The sequence below is a fragment of the Thunnus thynnus genome, chromosome 22 (assembly GCF_963924715.1).
Source record: "Thunnus thynnus chromosome 22, fThuThy2.1, whole genome shotgun sequence".
Taxonomy (NCBI): Eukaryota; Metazoa; Chordata; class Actinopteri; order Scombriformes; family Scombridae; genus Thunnus; species Thunnus thynnus.
The window spans coordinates 24,934,663-24,951,413 of record NC_089538.1 but is presented as its reverse complement, the minus strand read 5'-3'; the positions used below and the strand labels follow the sequence as shown (position 1 = coordinate 24,951,413).

At 37.2% G+C, this 16,751-nt stretch overlaps 2 protein-coding genes across 2 annotated transcripts; both read right to left on the bottom strand.

The window, feature by feature from the left end:
• Positions 1 to 1,245: 1,245 nt before the first annotated feature.
• Positions 1,246 to 5,697, bottom strand: LOC137174386 (fibrinogen alpha chain). Its single transcript, XM_067579627.1, has 4 exons — positions 5,556 to 5,697; positions 4,246 to 4,429; positions 4,012 to 4,157; positions 1,246 to 2,872 (listed from the first exon to the last, which is right to left on the bottom strand). The coding sequence occupies exons 1-4, from the start codon at positions 5,670 to 5,672 to the stop codon at positions 2,519 to 2,521; spliced, it is 801 nt and encodes a 266-aa protein (XP_067435728.1). The 5' UTR covers positions 5,673 to 5,697; the 3' UTR covers positions 1,246 to 2,518.
• An 812-nt stretch (positions 5,698 to 6,509) lies between these two features.
• Positions 6,510 to 15,302, bottom strand: fga (fibrinogen alpha chain). Its single transcript, XM_067580163.1, has 8 exons — positions 15,154 to 15,302; positions 13,365 to 13,469; positions 12,669 to 12,852; positions 11,848 to 11,993; positions 11,275 to 11,373; positions 9,930 to 10,094; positions 8,193 to 9,153; positions 6,510 to 7,656 (listed from the first exon to the last, which is right to left on the bottom strand). The coding sequence occupies exons 1-8, from the start codon at positions 15,208 to 15,210 to the stop codon at positions 6,947 to 6,949; spliced, it is 2,427 nt and encodes an 808-aa protein (XP_067436264.1). The 5' UTR covers positions 15,211 to 15,302; the 3' UTR covers positions 6,510 to 6,946.
• Between the last annotated feature and the right edge of the window lie 1,449 nt (positions 15,303 to 16,751).

Sequence of the window (16,751 nt, the reverse complement as noted above, 5' to 3'; positions counted from 1 at the left end):
GATTGTTATTTCACTGCACTTCAGGGACAATAGAAACCGCAAGCAGAACCCGGCTCTTGGTGGGCGGCCATCTGCTTTGAGCGGTTTGGTTATTTCCATTCCTCAAGTGCCCTTGAACAAGAAACTAAATCCTCCCTGCTCCAACTTGTGAGAATGAAACAGAAAAATGTATCACAGAGAAATATAGAAAATTTGGATTCAAGACAAGTAAGAACTGACCACAGTGTAGGTGGTCAATACAAGTGAAATTTATCAATTTAAAGGTCTTCCTTTTTTCCACTGGAAATTGTCACTCATAAACTTGGTAATGAGGAACAATTTGATAAGAAACAGACAACATAGGATTAGGATTAGCAGAGGTAACAAAATTGTGTCTGTAATGCTTTATTTACTGATCCATGACCCTGTTTACACTTGGTTTTAAAATGCGCCTTGGGTGATCAGATCACAAGTGGACAGTGCTAAATACAAGTATAAATGACCACCAAGACGCACTGTGATCTGATCCCTCAAACCACTTACCAAAGTAGTCTTGGATGCATTTGGCCACATATCTTTTGCAGCGCAAACGCTAATGCGTCCTAATGCATCTCCGGCAAGGATGTAAGAGGAAAATATATCATCAATGCAGGACGTGGTCATTTTGGTGACAGCGCACCAATGCCAAATGACTTTGCCCTGCCAATCTTAACATTTGGAATAGCCTGTACATGTATATTAGTTCTTGAAACAGTTTTGTTTTCTTAGCTAGCCCGTGTTAAACAAATCTGGAGCTTTTCTGGTGACAGACTGACATAAAAACTGTACACAGGGCCCTTTGACCTCCTAGTGGAAGTGACATAGGCAATAACGGAATCTGTGGTAACTCAAGTGGTCAGATGGACACCTTCGAGACACACTGTGATGTGTTGTGTCTCAGCTGTCCACTTGTATTTGGATCACCAAAACACATTTTAAAACAGCATGTAAACAGCCTCTAAGATCCTACAACTAAAATGACTGAAGTGAGTTGGATACAAACAGAAATGATGATTTTTCATGTAGACGGGGAAATAAATAATGTAACGGAGGAAGAATGAGGAGTCTGTGCATTCAGGGCTAATATTCAAATCAGTGTAGTCACTGAACAGAACTAGGGGTGCAACAGATCACAAAACTCAGTTTGGATCGTGTCACGGTTTTGAGTAACGGATCCGATGTTTTGGAGTGGCAGAAAAATAAAAAGGGAGACAAATATAACTTTGCTTTCCATTTATTCTGTAAAACACTTAAAGCAAGGAACTTTTGCCAATTAAATGAAAACAACATTCAGGATGTCCAATTTTCAAATAAAATCTTAAAATATACAAAATATTCAATACTCAATTGTTAAATTAAAGTGCAATATGAGGCATGATACCTTCCTCCTTTAGACATTGTAGTGAATGAAACAACAGCCTGTGTCCACATCATCAAAACCCGATAACTTAAAAACATGAACACGTCATGTCCTGCAGCTTAGGTTGTTGAACGAGCCACCAAACAAACAATCACTGGGGAAAAGTGCACTGCTAACATTAGTTAGCAGCTAGATAGCTAATTAGGTGCTTAGCTGCAGCACATTAAACAGCATGTTAAAATAGCTGTCACTTCAGACCTGTTAGAGGCAACACGCTGTCTGTCCATGACTTGTACTTACAGCAGTTTGTTTACTTTGTCCCAAATAAGACATTAAATTTTGCAATTAATCTGTGGTTCACATGCGTGCTGAATGTCACACCACTAAACAGAACAGAAAATACATGGTTAATATGTAAAGTCTATCATTATTATATTCAAAGTCTTCCAAAAGTCATCAAAATTGAGGAAAAATGCTGTTTGAGGTGTGTTTCAACCATAATTGTTTTAGTTTGAAGTTAATGTTAATGGTTATCAAATGAATACCTAATATTTCATAAAGTTTTACCTTTTAACCATTATATTACAGGCGGCTAATAGAGGAATAAAGACAAAAGGTATTTAAATTTATAACATTGCAGCTATGATAGAAAGTGAAGTTCACTTTACATAATACCTCTATAAATGGTTGTGATTTCATACAGTATTTTGCTTTGTTTACATTTTATTTTGATGTGATTTTTGGAAAATGGATTTCAAATTTCTGAAAATGTTTTCGTTTGCTGTAGAGATTAAATATCCACATAAAATACTGTACGTTAGAAAAATCCGGACTACCAGCAACATGGCAACAGTTGCACTTAGCCACAGCTTTCTTGAACAAGGAGGTGTTCATTAGGCACAAAAATGGTACTCTAAACTTTCCAATATTCATCAGAGACACTCTGTCGCACTTTAAACTGTAACCATGAACTGCAAACTGCAAACAAACTATAACCTTGTAAACAAAAATAAAAACATTAATTATATTTATTTGGAAAGGCCTTTTCAAAAACCAAGTTACAAAGTACTGTTGACATTAAAAACCCTGCAGAAACAGTGTTGCTTCCTTCCTTTAACTGTCAAACCCTCCTCAGTCAAACTATTCCAAGTCCAGCTCTGCAAGATCAAGATACTCAAAATCAGATGATTCTTCCAGTAGTTCCTCCAGAACAACCTGATTCTGTCCGAGGTCCTCAAACTCCGTCAGCAGTTCTCTCTTAACCGTTGGGATGGTCTTATATTCTGGAGACGGTGCCATGCCAACGTCTACAGGCTGCAGCTTGATATGTGGGATGACTTCAGGGGGCGTAGCAGACTTCATTTTCTGGTTCATAGTCTTGTCCATCTGGTCCAGGTGAGTTTGGAGCGTTTGATAGCTTGGATGATCGACGCTGAACGGTAGAGCCGACTGGCAGGAGCCACGGCAGGCTCGCAGCTTCATGTCAATGTCCACCTGATAAAGTAAACAAGATGGTGAGGTGATCAATAGCAGCAGAAAGACGATTAAGCCTCGATTAAGGCAAAAATCATGATCATGATTATTTTGGTTAATACTGAGATCACGAGTATTTAACATGATTAGTCAGTGACTTTGGAAACATCATGCAATTATTGAACTTTTACAAAAAACATGTCTTCTTAAAGGTGGATTTCCTTGAACTTTAAATGTAATTCAACAGAAAAACGAATACATAAATACATACATAAAAAAAATAGATAAATAAAATAAATTATATATTTTTTAAATAAATAATACAATAATAATAATAATAATAATAATGATGAATTAGATTAAAACAAATAAAATCAACTATGTTGTAGTGCACTTCCACCACTTACTGGAAAATACTAAACATATAATATGTAAAAATAATAAATAATTGAGATCATATTATTGTAGTGATTGTTAAGATGCATGTTGTGCATTTTGATCAATACTAAAATGATTGTTTATCATGGTACTTTGAGAAACAAGAGGTTTGACAGAAATCCTTGACTTGTTTTATCCTGCAGTGTGTTTACATACACTTGAGTAACCAGCAGCCTGTCGTACGAAGCAGGATTTGGGGTCAGCGAGATAAAGTCAGGTTTAACTCTGGGTTTTCAGGGTTACGACGATGGTTCACTTCTCACTGGGGGACATCGCCATGGTAACTTACGCTGAACAGCTAACCTGCTCTGGATCAGGTTAGCAATCATCATTTCTACAGGATCCCAACATGGACAAAAGTCCTGAGTTACAATGAAGTGACGAGTGAAAAAGATCAATATATATATTTTTATAGGTCAGTAGAAACATTTTATTGTTTGAGACTTTCTATTTCCACTCTGGCCTAAAATTGTCCCTTGTGGGATGCCACATTTAATGAGGAACAATTGAAAAAGTACACAAAACACACAGGCTTAAAAGAGGAGGGAAATCGGTTGAGTTCCCCTTTAAACAGAGCAGGAGCTATGCCATTAAGGCCGTCTCTCAAGGCAAGTCATTAGAGAAGGGAATGACCTTCACCGTCAAAGCTAGAAATTACTGACATTACTTGTTTTGACTGAGACTTGACACATTCTGTTTTCTAACCTTTCCTCACACCTCACCTCGCTTCGGTACAATTCCTTGATCTGCTCCTGAACGTCGCCGTGAAGCTCCTTGAGTTGCAGCGACAGGCTGGCTGATCGTTTCCGTAGTGACGTGAGGTTTCTGGCCAATCCTTCGGCATGATCCACAAACTTCAGATCCGACGCTGAAGAAGAAGTACAGCATTTATTAGTCAGCGTAACTTCTTCTTTTGTCAAGAACTCCCCAAACCAAACATCACCAGTGAGACTCACTGTGTCTGTTGACTAGGACTCTCCGGTTGTAGTTGTAGATGTTTGTCATCGTCATCATGGACTTCTCAGCTGCGTCTTCATACATCTTTGCAGTCTTACACACCTTTCTCAGTTTTTTCTCCACCTCATTCTCATTCTGCAAGATCAAACCCTGGAGTCTGCAGCCAGAGGGGCACTTAAAATCCTTTGGAGAAGAACGTGAGGGTTTACAGGTCAATCTGAGACTGTATATACAAAGGCTGGAGACCTTTTCTATATAGCCAAAATTATGTGGGCAACCTTGACTGTTTTTCATGGTTGGGTCTAGGACCCTTTGTTCCAATGATGCTGCAACATGCAGTGATATTTTATGCAATAGTTTTCTTCCAACTTTGTATCAACAATTTGGTGTTTTTTGGCCATTACGTATTTGATTTAATCTTTTATTTTATTGTAATCATGTTTTAAAATGTTTTTTTTCATTCTTATGTATTTTATTTGTCATTGTCATATAATTTTTTAATGTAGTTTTTATTTTAATCTATCTTTACTTATTTTTAACCTATTTAAATAGTTTTATCATTATTATTTTCATTATTTTTATTTCTTGTGTGCATTGGTCTCAAATTGTTTTACTGTTTACATTTGTACTCTTATAGTCAGCTTGTCAGTCATCTGTAAAACCCTGAACAAAAAGTGCTATACAAGTAAACTTTGATTGATTGACTGATTGATTGATTGATTGAATGTTTGTGAGTTCATGTACGGTATATAATCTTGCTGATATCAACTCAAAGTCAGTTTTAAGGATAGAGAAAATAGTACCCTTGGTCAATGTGGTTGCTCATAAATTTTGTTAAGATAGTTTTCCAAAATCAGACCTGTTTATACATCTTAACCGGATTTTGTCCATAATCTTGTGTTGCATATTAACTGGATATTGTGTTCACTCATGTGTAGTGTGTGACCATTGTATTTGTCTGATTATATTGTTTGTCTCTCTTGGAAAAGAGATTTTAATCTCAATGAGACTTTTTATCTGGATAAATAAACGAAAAAGAAAAAAAAAAGATAAATAAGTAACTTTTTACTAAATATCAGATTTTAACTGTGTTGTGTTGTTTGCCTTTGTGTGTGTACAAGGTGGGGACATAAATCTTTTTACACATTGTGGGGACTCATAACAGAACTCTATGTTTTAGGGTGAAGACTTGTTTAAGGTTAAGGTAAGATTATGGTAAGTCTCCAGGAAATGAATGTAAGTCAATGTAATGTCCTCTGAAATGATGGAAACACAACTATGTGTGTGTGTGTGTTTACATATTTCTTACCCAGTCATCATCTGAACACAGAGGGCTGCCTGATTTTGCTCGACAGGCTAGCCTCCTGTATGCCCGGGTGGTTCTGAGGGATTGTCGGCCATCTTGACTCTGCTGCCTTGGCCTCATACACACTGTAGACCAAAAACAAACAAAAACATGTCTGTGGTGAGTTCACCTTCAACTGAGCTCTAATTCAAACATGTCATTGCAAATATGAAATGTGATTGGCAGTAGTGTGGAGTAACAGTGTGTTTGTCTCTGTCATGTTTGGACAGAATAGAGGTCTCACTGGATGTTTTTTTTAATGATTACTTTTTGAAAATGATGAAGAAGGTTTAAAACATTGTGATTTGTTGTTTCTCTACGGTTATTTTCAATCTCTATTCTGGTCCACTCCATTAACATAGCAGAATTTATGGCTGAGCTGTTGTATTGGATTGCATTAGATTGCACAGGTGTTCCTAATAAAGTGCTCGGTGAGTGTAGGTTCATGCAGTTTGATGATGTTTTTTGGGATTAGGGATATATAGCTGAATATCGTTTGCATAGCAGCAGTATAATGAAAACTACGTATCTGCCCAAGGGAAGCATATGTCAGGCAAACAAAATGGGACCTCAGACAGAACCTTGGAGTGCCGAGCTTCACTGGAATTTATGTAAATTTGGTGAATTTGACACATTTAAAAAGCTGTACACATTAAGCATAGGCTGTATTTAATTAAAGCTGATGATCTGCTGATATAAAATGTTATTTTCCTCCCAAAAAACTACATTACAGATAATAAAGATTGTTTCCAAATGTAATGATTATATTTTTATTTTCATGTGTATTACCTTGTAACAAAATCTATTTTGTAAATTTTTCAATTGTCTTGTAGTACATAAATATATTATCTGGAAAGTACAGTTTTTAGTTTTTACATGATGTGCTTCTTTACACTGAAAGACCACCACAAAACACGGTTATCTGAAGTGAACATTGAATCTTTATTGATTGAGCAGAGTTCAGTCATTGCTCTGTACAGAGTTGGGCAACAGGGAGAACATCAGGTCACTCTAAGAACACTGGTTAGATAACGATAGCAAACAGGTCAACGACGTTTACACAAAGTGTGGACAAAAATAAGACTCAACAAAAAAACACGTTAACACACTGACACTGTTTGACATGATTTTGAAATCCCATAATGATTTACGAATAGATCAACAGTCTGCAAGGTCTGAAAGGCTGTAAACCACCTTTGATTTTTGTCCTCAAATATTTATTTATTCTGGGGTTCAGTGTGTCACTACAGGCTCTTCTGTTTTACTTCTCTTATTTTATTCCCTTGTTTTTTGTGCCTTGCATAAAAGTATTTATTTGACAGGTTTTTCCTACGTTTCCCCTTCTCTATGTCCCGTTAAAAAGCAGCTGGTCGGATAAACATCCTAACAGTTTTCAGGCTATAAGTGGCCGGTTTGTACGTCACCCAGATGACTCCATTTTCAATCTCATATGGCGTGTTTTTCTCTGGGTTGTATGAACCTCTGTAATAAATCCCATTTAAGTTAGCTGACTGACAGTTGTTGTACCACCACCCACCCCCAAACATTTCTGCGCAATTTTCCTCCCACTTATCATTGTCTCTGTCAAAGGTGCTGAATTTCATCCCGTTGTGCGACAGGTAAGATGCCATATCAGACTTAGGCATCACCAGAGCATCTCCGGCGTCCCCAGTGTACCCAGAAATATGCAGCGGGTACCCCTCCTCCTCAGAACCAACCCTGATTATGTATTCAGCACTGGCTATGCCCCCTTCCCAATCCTCCAGCTCCACCTTCAGCATGGTCTCACCCTGATTAGTCAACAGATGGAGGTTCTTATTGCCTAGCCAAAACTCCCCCTTGCCCTGCTCATTGACTGAGCCAAACCCTTTGCGGTATTCAGCCCAGGTGCGGTTGAAGCTGAGCATACCACTCTCTCTTTGCTGGACTAACAACCACCCACCCATTAGCCCCTCCTGCTGGCAATAAACCTGCACTACCTCTGTGGACTCCGTGCCGCCGGGTTTGATCTTAAACAGGCCGTTCGTTTCCCCTTTCAGGTGGTTCTGGTAGGCTTCAACACAATCTGCAAACAGAGAGGGGCACACCGCAGACCGCGAGTTAGCTTGGAACGGCTTGTTCTTTGGCTCGGCTAGTTGAAATTTTCTGCAAAGGAGCGTTAACGGTTACTTTGTCTGCAGAGTAGCTAACACTTGCCCCAATCAGCCCCCTTCTCCAACACATTTTTGACATTTGGAAGATCAGCAGGTTTTTGTGGCACAAGAGAATTCCTATCTATTTTTATTCATGTCAGTATTTCTTCTGTTTTCCTCAAAACTACAAAGCATTAATGGCCCAGAAGTTTTCTCGTAGACTTGCATTTCCATAAAATACTTTCAAAAGTGTAGATCTTAACATTGCAATTAACAACATCACACTGAATATTTTAAAAAAAAAATCAAAAATCTTTAATCCCCAGCAACAAACAATAACAATTACTCTGTTCACTTCTCATTTTTGGTACATAGGGCTAGCTAGCAAGCTAGCTAATGCTAACACATGCTGTCTAGCTGAACGCTCTGTTATGGGCAGACGGCAGATTTTATTCCGATGATTCGGTACCTTTTCCTATATAATCAGCTTGCCGCTCGAAACGCGTGCTCTTCACACTCCGGGCGTGGAAATCGGGCATGTCATCTTCTACGTGGCCCATCATGAACGCGCCAAGGTCAATCCCGCCGGGTGATCCAAATCCAAAGTCACGTCTGTCATCTGCTAAGAGGCTTCCCTTGGCACCACCGGCATGCATGGTCTTGGTGGACCTAGAGGAAGAGGAGGAGGAGGAGGATGCGTGGCTGAGGCTGGGGAAGAAGGCGCCCATTCCTCCCTTGGTGAGGTCTGTCGCCCCTTGGCACTCGGGGCCTCCCTCCATCACCTCCTCCGTCCTTTCCACTGGCCCATCCTTCGTGTGGACGATGGTTCTCCTGACGCTCTTAGTGCAGGAGACGCTTTTGGTGGACACGTGGCCTGTACTGGGTTGTGCTCCACCCCCGCCAAAGAATTCACCGTCGCCCCGTCCCCCAAGCTCAGTGATGGATTTAGATGGTTGGGAGGAATGGGAGGAGGATGAGTATGATGTGGAGGAATGGGAGGAGGATGAGAATGGTGGTTGGGAGGAATGAGAGGAGGATGAGAATGGTGGTTGGGAGGAATGGGAGGAGGATGTGTATGATGGTTGGGAGGAATGGGAGGGGGATGTGTATGATGGTTGGGAGGAATGGGAGGAGGATGAGTATGATGGTTGGGAGGAATGGGAGGAGGATGACAATGGTTGTGTGGAGGAATGGGAGGAGGATGTGTATGATGGTTGGGAGAAATGGGAGGAGGATGAGAATGGTGGTTGGGAGGAATGGGAGGAGGACGAGAATGAGGTCGAGGACGAGAACGCTGACGAGGACGAGGGCACGGATGATGATGATGATGAAGATGTAGACGGAGAGTAGGAAGTACCTGGAACCTTGGAGATGCTAGCTGGGGATGAGCTGGAGCCTTCCTCCTCTAGGATCAACTTGACAGTTTTCACCTGAGAAATAGAGGAGAAAAACTTTAACACGAATATTTGTCCTTCTAGAAATTAGATGTAATATGTTTTTGTATCAGACTTTACATTAGTTTCACACTTTTTCTAAATCAATAAACAAAAAGTGGATTCAAACAGGAACAAGAAGTAGATGAGGGTAACGTGTTAGTATATTCTATTCTGTGTTATGATGACTTATTTTTAGTGCTGGCAAAACTTCATACAAGGGTAACTGAAAGATATGAATGGATGTCAATAAATGTAGATGTGACGTAGGAAAACTGAAGGATAATGTTGATAATATTGATAACTGATTCATTGTTTTTTGTCATTTTTTTAAGCCAAAATGACCAATATTCTCTATCTCCAGTTTCTCAAATGCCAGGATTTTCTGCTTTTCTCTGTTTTATATAATTATAAACTGAATATCTTTGCCAGGTGAGTAGTATCAAAGCCTCTTTTCATGGGATTAACAAGAATAAAGAACACCAGCCTTATCCTTGAACAATGTCCAACTTTCATTAGGTAAAATTCACGAATGGTAATTCATCAGGTAACTTTCATAAGGTAAACGTACAGGATTTTTTGTTCTTACACATATATGAAGTGTTACGATGTAAACCAACATAATTTGATTGTTAGTCTTGTGTGAAATAACAAATGTGGATTCATGGGGATTCCAAGACTGGACAAATCTACTGGTGATGCCACGTGAATTAAATATTACCACTGATTTAACTGTAAAACTGATATTGACATTGTTTTTACTGCTTCCTCACCTCAGGGAACATGTCTTGTCTCTGCTCTGCTGCCGCTCCGCTAATGACGTCCTTGGACTTGAAGACGCTGTCCACAACCACATCCTTCATCTGCCTGCTCTTCATCACGTACAGTGTGCCCACAGACTCGACGCTCTGAGCCGCATGGGTGTCCAGCTGGTCAACCTGGGAAATGCACAGAGAGGAAGTGTCGTCTTACCAAACTAAATAATTCAATCTATGAATGTGAGAAACTTGGTAAAGTATCCACAGAATCCAATGTAGATTTGTGAGGATGTTTGGTGCTTTAACCCCCTAAAACACATAGCTTTTAATACATATTTTTTATGAATGGCCCATCAGTCATAATATCAAAAAAATAAGGAGCTGAGAACTGTCAGTATCTTTTTGTTAAACTATATCAGGTTTGTACAAAAAATCTCAAGTCACACAAACAAAAGAAATAAGTGCTCTATACTGAATTGGACCTAAACACCCCGAGGTGTTGGATGCAAGGCTGCAGAGCTTCAACCAAAATTATAAATCAGAATTAGAGCTGAATTTATACATAAAATTATACCGTGCATTAGTGATACAAATTGTCTTTTAGGTGAGAAAAAAATGCCATAGTCAAACCCGAGAGGACAAACACCCCCTTTAAAAACTGCCTTAATCACCTCTTAAATCTGTAAATAAATCTCAGAATTTATTGCCACAGATTTCCCTGAATTTGTAAAACATGCAGCAGATAGCTTAAATAAACATAAAGTAAGTCATTCAAACTTGTAAACTTCAATCAGTTTATTTCTTTTAGGAATACAATTCCATTTTTTTTACCTCTTTCTCACTTCCTGCACATTTTACCTTAAACGTAAATACCTTAAATATAAATGGCTTTGCGGTATAAAATTTAGCAGTTATGTTTATGTTGCGGTTATGTTGGTAGTGAAATCAAAGAAAAACTATAAAAGATGACCTTAGACTCCAAACTTTTTGACCAAATAGTTCCAGGAACTAAACTCAGGAACTAAACTAGGAATCAAAAGTCCCCTTCCTGTTAGCATTTCCACATCTGAGGAACTGTGAAGATTGGGCAAATTAGACCAATAACAGAAAAATACAATGGTGACATTTGAAAGCAAATATCTTACACAAGGAAACAAAAATACAGAGTAATGTGTTGTACTTAAATATGTTGACTCTGATGTTTGAATTTCGTTCACTAGCGTTGCACTCTTCAGTAAGTATTAAAACCGGAGCTGGGACTTTTTAGGGGCCAGAAACTCTGGTGGTCCCTCCGCTCAAAATGCAGGTAATGTTCCTGAAATGGTTCCTAGGTGTAGGGAGAAGTGAATTAGGTCCTTACCTGTTTTTCAAGCTCCACGTAGGTGCTCTTGTCGAGCTGGTACTCGGTATAGCTCACGCAAGATCCTTTGCAGGAACGGAGCTTAATGTCGATATCAACCTGACAGAGGAGACAAAGAGTTGGAAATATACTTAACGGTTTGATATGTAAATGGTATGTGTGTACAAGCTCTGCGGCAAGAGCAAACCCCCTTTTTGGTTTGAAATACATTTAAATTTGTTGTGAATGTTTTCATTTTTTCTTCATAGTTTTTTATTTGTTTACTTATTTTTCATCTCTGCTTCCAAAGGGTATAGTGTGTAATGGGAAGGTGGGTACAGGTTATTTATTATTGATACTTATTGTTCCTTTTATGAGTGCACTCTGTGTTAAGTTCCTGAACCCTCACCAAACTAGATAGGACAATGAAATAAAAAAGTTGGTACACAAAAAAATATGTTTACACGCACCACCAGTACAGAAATTCTTAGTTTCTTGTCATTCAGTAAGCTCAGGTGTGCTGCTGGGAGGTTAGCTAAACCTCGAGCATATTAAATGTAAACATGTACTTTTGTCCCTGATGTGTCTCCATACCTCCATTCTCTGCATCTCGATGACCTGGTCTTTGACTCGGTCCTTCAGAGCGCTCAGGATCCTCAACTGTCTGTCGATCTTGATCTTCATGTCTGTGATTCTTTGACGCAGATTCTGGGCCAAGTCGTAGTAGCTGTTGTCATTACCTGGTTGAGAAGGGAACATGGATAAATGGATGAGTGGGATAATATGCAGGCAGGTAGACCATGAGGGGTATTTGATATCAAATCCTAAACAATTTTCTATAATTTGAGGGGAAGAACAAAGTAAAGGCTTAGATGTCCTTCTTCTATTGTTTTATTGAATTTGAATCTATAAATAACAGGATCTCTATTTTAAAAAATGTGGCATTTTTTATATTATGTTCAATATTCACAGTCAGATTCATTAACCGTTTATCTGTAACAAGTTTCAATGTCAAAGCGGGACCTGCTTCAGTGTCAGGACTGTATTCTAAATTTAACTCCAGTAGTTCCTGACCTTAATACAAATCCATTTCTAGTTTTAACACACATCTCAACATATTTTGCATGTTTGTATTTATTATGAGAGTCAGAGATTTTGTTCATTTAAATATTTTTTGAGACCTCAACAAGCAAGACTTGAGAATATTTAAGAGTCAGTAGAAATCAACAAAACCGCCCAAACTACTCATGAAAATGATTATATTGAGTTGATTGATTGATTCAGTTTGGTTCAAAAAAGCTTCTCTGTTCATATGAATTTAATGTCAAATTTTGTCGTTTTCTTAGGTTTAAATTGAAACTCGAGCTGTCAATGAAGTACTTCCTGGGGAAAAGAAATGACAAACACAGACTAACCAGAATCAATAGTGAGTTTCTCCTTCAGGTAGTCGTAGGTCTGTTTGGACACCTGGTCGGCAGAGCGGTGCTTGGCCTTGTACTGATCCAGGAGGCTGCGGATCTTCTCGATTCTCTTCAGGTGGCTGTGGTCGTATTGATCCAACAGACCTTGGATCCTGCAGCCCGATGGGCATTTAGGGCCCTGATGGAGGACAGGAGAAACAGAGGGAGAGTCAAGTGGAGTGGTGGGAGATGATGAATAAAGTTTCAGAGTAAAAGAGAAAAAGATGCTTTAACCTCAGGACTTTTTACTCATTAACACGTTTTTGCTTCACATAACAATCCTTTTAACTCTCACTAAAATCTTACACTGGATTAGAAAAGTAAGATTAAGTCAGTTAACAATTGACAGCTTTTACAGCTAATTGTTCCTGGAAATGAAAACCTTGCTTTTGTCTACTTCTGTCTGAAATCAAAAATATTACCATGAATTTTGAGGGTAAATCTGTCACTGTTATCAGTGCTAACCCTAACCCTAACCCCTGCATCTGAAGGTAGAGCTTTAAAAAACATTTTTCTTTTGGTAACTAACTCTCTAATATTTAAAATCATAAGGCTAAAATTTCAGCTCAGGTAAAATGTGATGCGTCATTATTGTTGTTGGTTTATGGAAAGAAAGAAATGGAGAAAATGAGGAATAAAGGTATTAAATACCCAATCATCATCTGTGCAGAAAGGCCACTCCCTCTGAGTGGCACATTTATCGCCTCTGGTGCCCTGCTCCACTGGACGATTTCCCCTGGGGTTGAGTTGCGTGCCCTGGTGGGAGAGAAATAATCAGTATTTTTTTTGCTGTAACTATCACAGTTCATTTTTCACTCAGTTCAGTTTAGTTTGGGGTACTATGGGCAGAAGAAATGTATTAAAATAAAAGTTTTTTGATGGGGATTTTTCATGTAAACAGGTATCATCAAGTAAAAACGACTGCAATGCATTCTCACCATATGTTAAGCAATAACACAGACAGAAGGACATAGTAGCACACATCATAAAGCCACCGATCATAAAAAAGATAAAACATAAAACAAGCTGCATAAAACAAAAATTGTATACAGCTGGATACATTTGAGTCCATTTCAGGAATTATGGGTGTAATTTCTTGCATACATTTATATAAATATATGTAATTCATATGAATATAAGTATAAATCTGTATCATTTTAAAATAAATCTCTAAATTATATGAATATCTTTGCAAATCTAAATTATAAAGATATAATTATAAATCTGTATAACTTTAAAATATAAATTATGTATATATAATTTATTTGTAATTTAATAAATTATATAGATATAAATCTTTATGTTATATAAATATTATTAGTATAAATCTCTAATTATATATATTACAAATTATGAGGAGATCCATACTTTATAATTGAAGTCTAACAAAAAAAGCTTGACAACGCTCAAGTAAAAAAGCTAAAATCTTTTTAAAATAATATATTAATTTTTTTCATGTTCCTCCACTTCCCAGTCACTTACCATAACTACCATTATAATAGAAAGCATGATAACCATTTACTTGCTTGAAATATATAAATGTACAGTATAAAAAAAGCAGTAATATGTATGGATATAAGTGGACGGACGCAGGCTAAATATATCTGTTTGCTTCTGTTGAAATAGACTCATGGTATATACAAAAAGATGAATAACAGAAGTTTATATGATGACCAGAGATGAATAGACAGCTAGTTTGGTTAGCCAACGAGTTGCTACAATTGCTAATTGATCATTAATTTCTGAGGTTATTATTAAGTTAATTTAGGACGTTGTAGTATAGCCACGCTGCTTGCCTGGTTTTTGTTTTGCCGGATTCACATTTTCTGAATCTCTACATTGGAGGCTGCAAGTTTGCATGACCTACAAATCAAAATTATGAGAATAAGACCCACGTTGAAAAATACCGTATTTTTACGAGAGGTAATTCTACTGTTTTTTTTTTTTACATGATTTTTATTATATAAATTATGCTCAAATGTAGTTTATTTCTAATTAACTTATTTCATAAATGACACATTTTAAAGTCTATACCAAACATTGGCTAATAATAATAATAAGAAATGTCTTAAATTAAATGAGCACCTTTCTTAAGCAGATTACAAAGCGTGCCAGAGAGAAAATCATATCACTTTAATTGATTATAGACTTATTACTTTTAAACGCTTTTTATTGGGTTGTAAACCATTTTGCAGCTTTGTTTTGAAAACTGCTATATAGCTAAAAAATTATCATTATTTAAAGAACAGCTATATGGGACAGAAAGTAACACAAAAAAGATTAAAACATAAAATCCTAAAATGTTTACAAAAATAATTTTTAAAAGAAAATGTGTAGCATAGTTTTGTTAATAAAGGTCCCATAATTTCAACAAGATATATCTGATTTCTGTGTGTACTATCACTTTAAAAATATCAGTGTAATCTGATGTGAGACTCACCAGAGCGGAGGCCACAAAAATCAAACCGAGACAGACGAGTAAATTTCGCCGTTCCATCTTTGTTTCGGCTCTTCTTCCTCTGTGTGTAAAGTCTGGTTGTCGAATGAATCTCTCCAGCTGCTGTCAGATCATTTTAAGCCTCCTGGTTCAGTTTGACAAAGCTGTGACTCATCAGGGTTTGGAAACGTCTGTCAGGTCAGATCAGAGTTGGGTAACCTCTGCTGTTAGCTCAGATCAATGCGGAGGCTTGTTTGTCGTACTGTGAGTTCAGATGCTACAGAATTTACTGGCAGTTGATCCAGTATGTTTTCTTAAAGCAAATAGTGACAAACAGCACTGACAATAATAAGTATGAGCCAGAAATTATTCATCACGCAATAATAAATTAATCAATCAAAGAAAATAAATAACACAAATATCACATCAAAAACTCAAACATCATTTATGAGTGTTTACTCAGTTAGTTTTATGGTCACTATTAACTTATTTTTTTGATCAGTTTTACCTCTGTTTTATTATAAGTGAAGCACTTTGAATTGATATCACTCATATCTGTACGGTAAATATAAAAGGTAGAGTCAGGAGACAGTTACTAACAAACTACAGACTAACAACACATTACACAGTATCTTTTTTGTTTAATGCTTAACAAAAATCAAAGTGTAAAAAAAAACAAGTTGTGGTTTTATGGGATTTCTGTATCGTACTATTAGCTTAGCTAAAAGTCTGCAGGTTCCATGTTTTACCTCCTGTATTTCTGTACGTGTTTCTATGAAATGAAGTACGTTGTATAGTTGTTGTAATTGAAAAAAAGTTAAAGAAATATTTGAACAATTTGGTAAATACGCTTATTCGCCTCTTTTTTTTGGTCAAGTGTTGGGTGAGAATATCAATGTCTGTACAGTAAATATAAAGCTTGAGTCAGGAGATAGTTAGCTTAGCTTAGTTTAGCTTAAGGACTGGAAACAGGGGGAAAGAGCCAGCCTAGCACTGTCCAAAGATAAATTATTGGTCTTCCAGCACCTCTAAAACAAATTAACACCTTGCATCTTGTTTGTTTTATCTGTACAAAAACCTAAGTGTAAAAACTACAAAATTAGATTTTATGGGGTGTCATGCTCCGGACTTTAAGCTAAGATAACCATCTCCTGGCTCCAGCTTCATATTTAAGGAGCAGATACAAGATTGATATCTTCTGTAACTCTCAGCAAAAAAGCAAATAAGCACATTTTCAGCAGCTTCAGCTCCTCCTTGTGAAGTATATGTTAAACTATGCCTTTTAATAATGATTGGGTTTGGAATAATCCAGATTACTATACATGCTAGAAAAACTGTAACATGGAGAAAAAACTAATAAAATATCTGTCATTAATATATTAGTATTCTGAAGTTGTGGCATGAAACTATACAAAGTTTGGCCTTTTTTTGTTAGTTTGGACTGAAATCATGGCTGGAGAGCAGCAGTCATGTTCTAAAATAAAAAATAATTATATATAAAGGCAAAATTTAAAGACAGTATTTCTGTCGCATATTTTTTTCTGGACTGTAATTCAACCATGACTGCCATTCTGACTTATTTCTTAAATATTTACTGTATC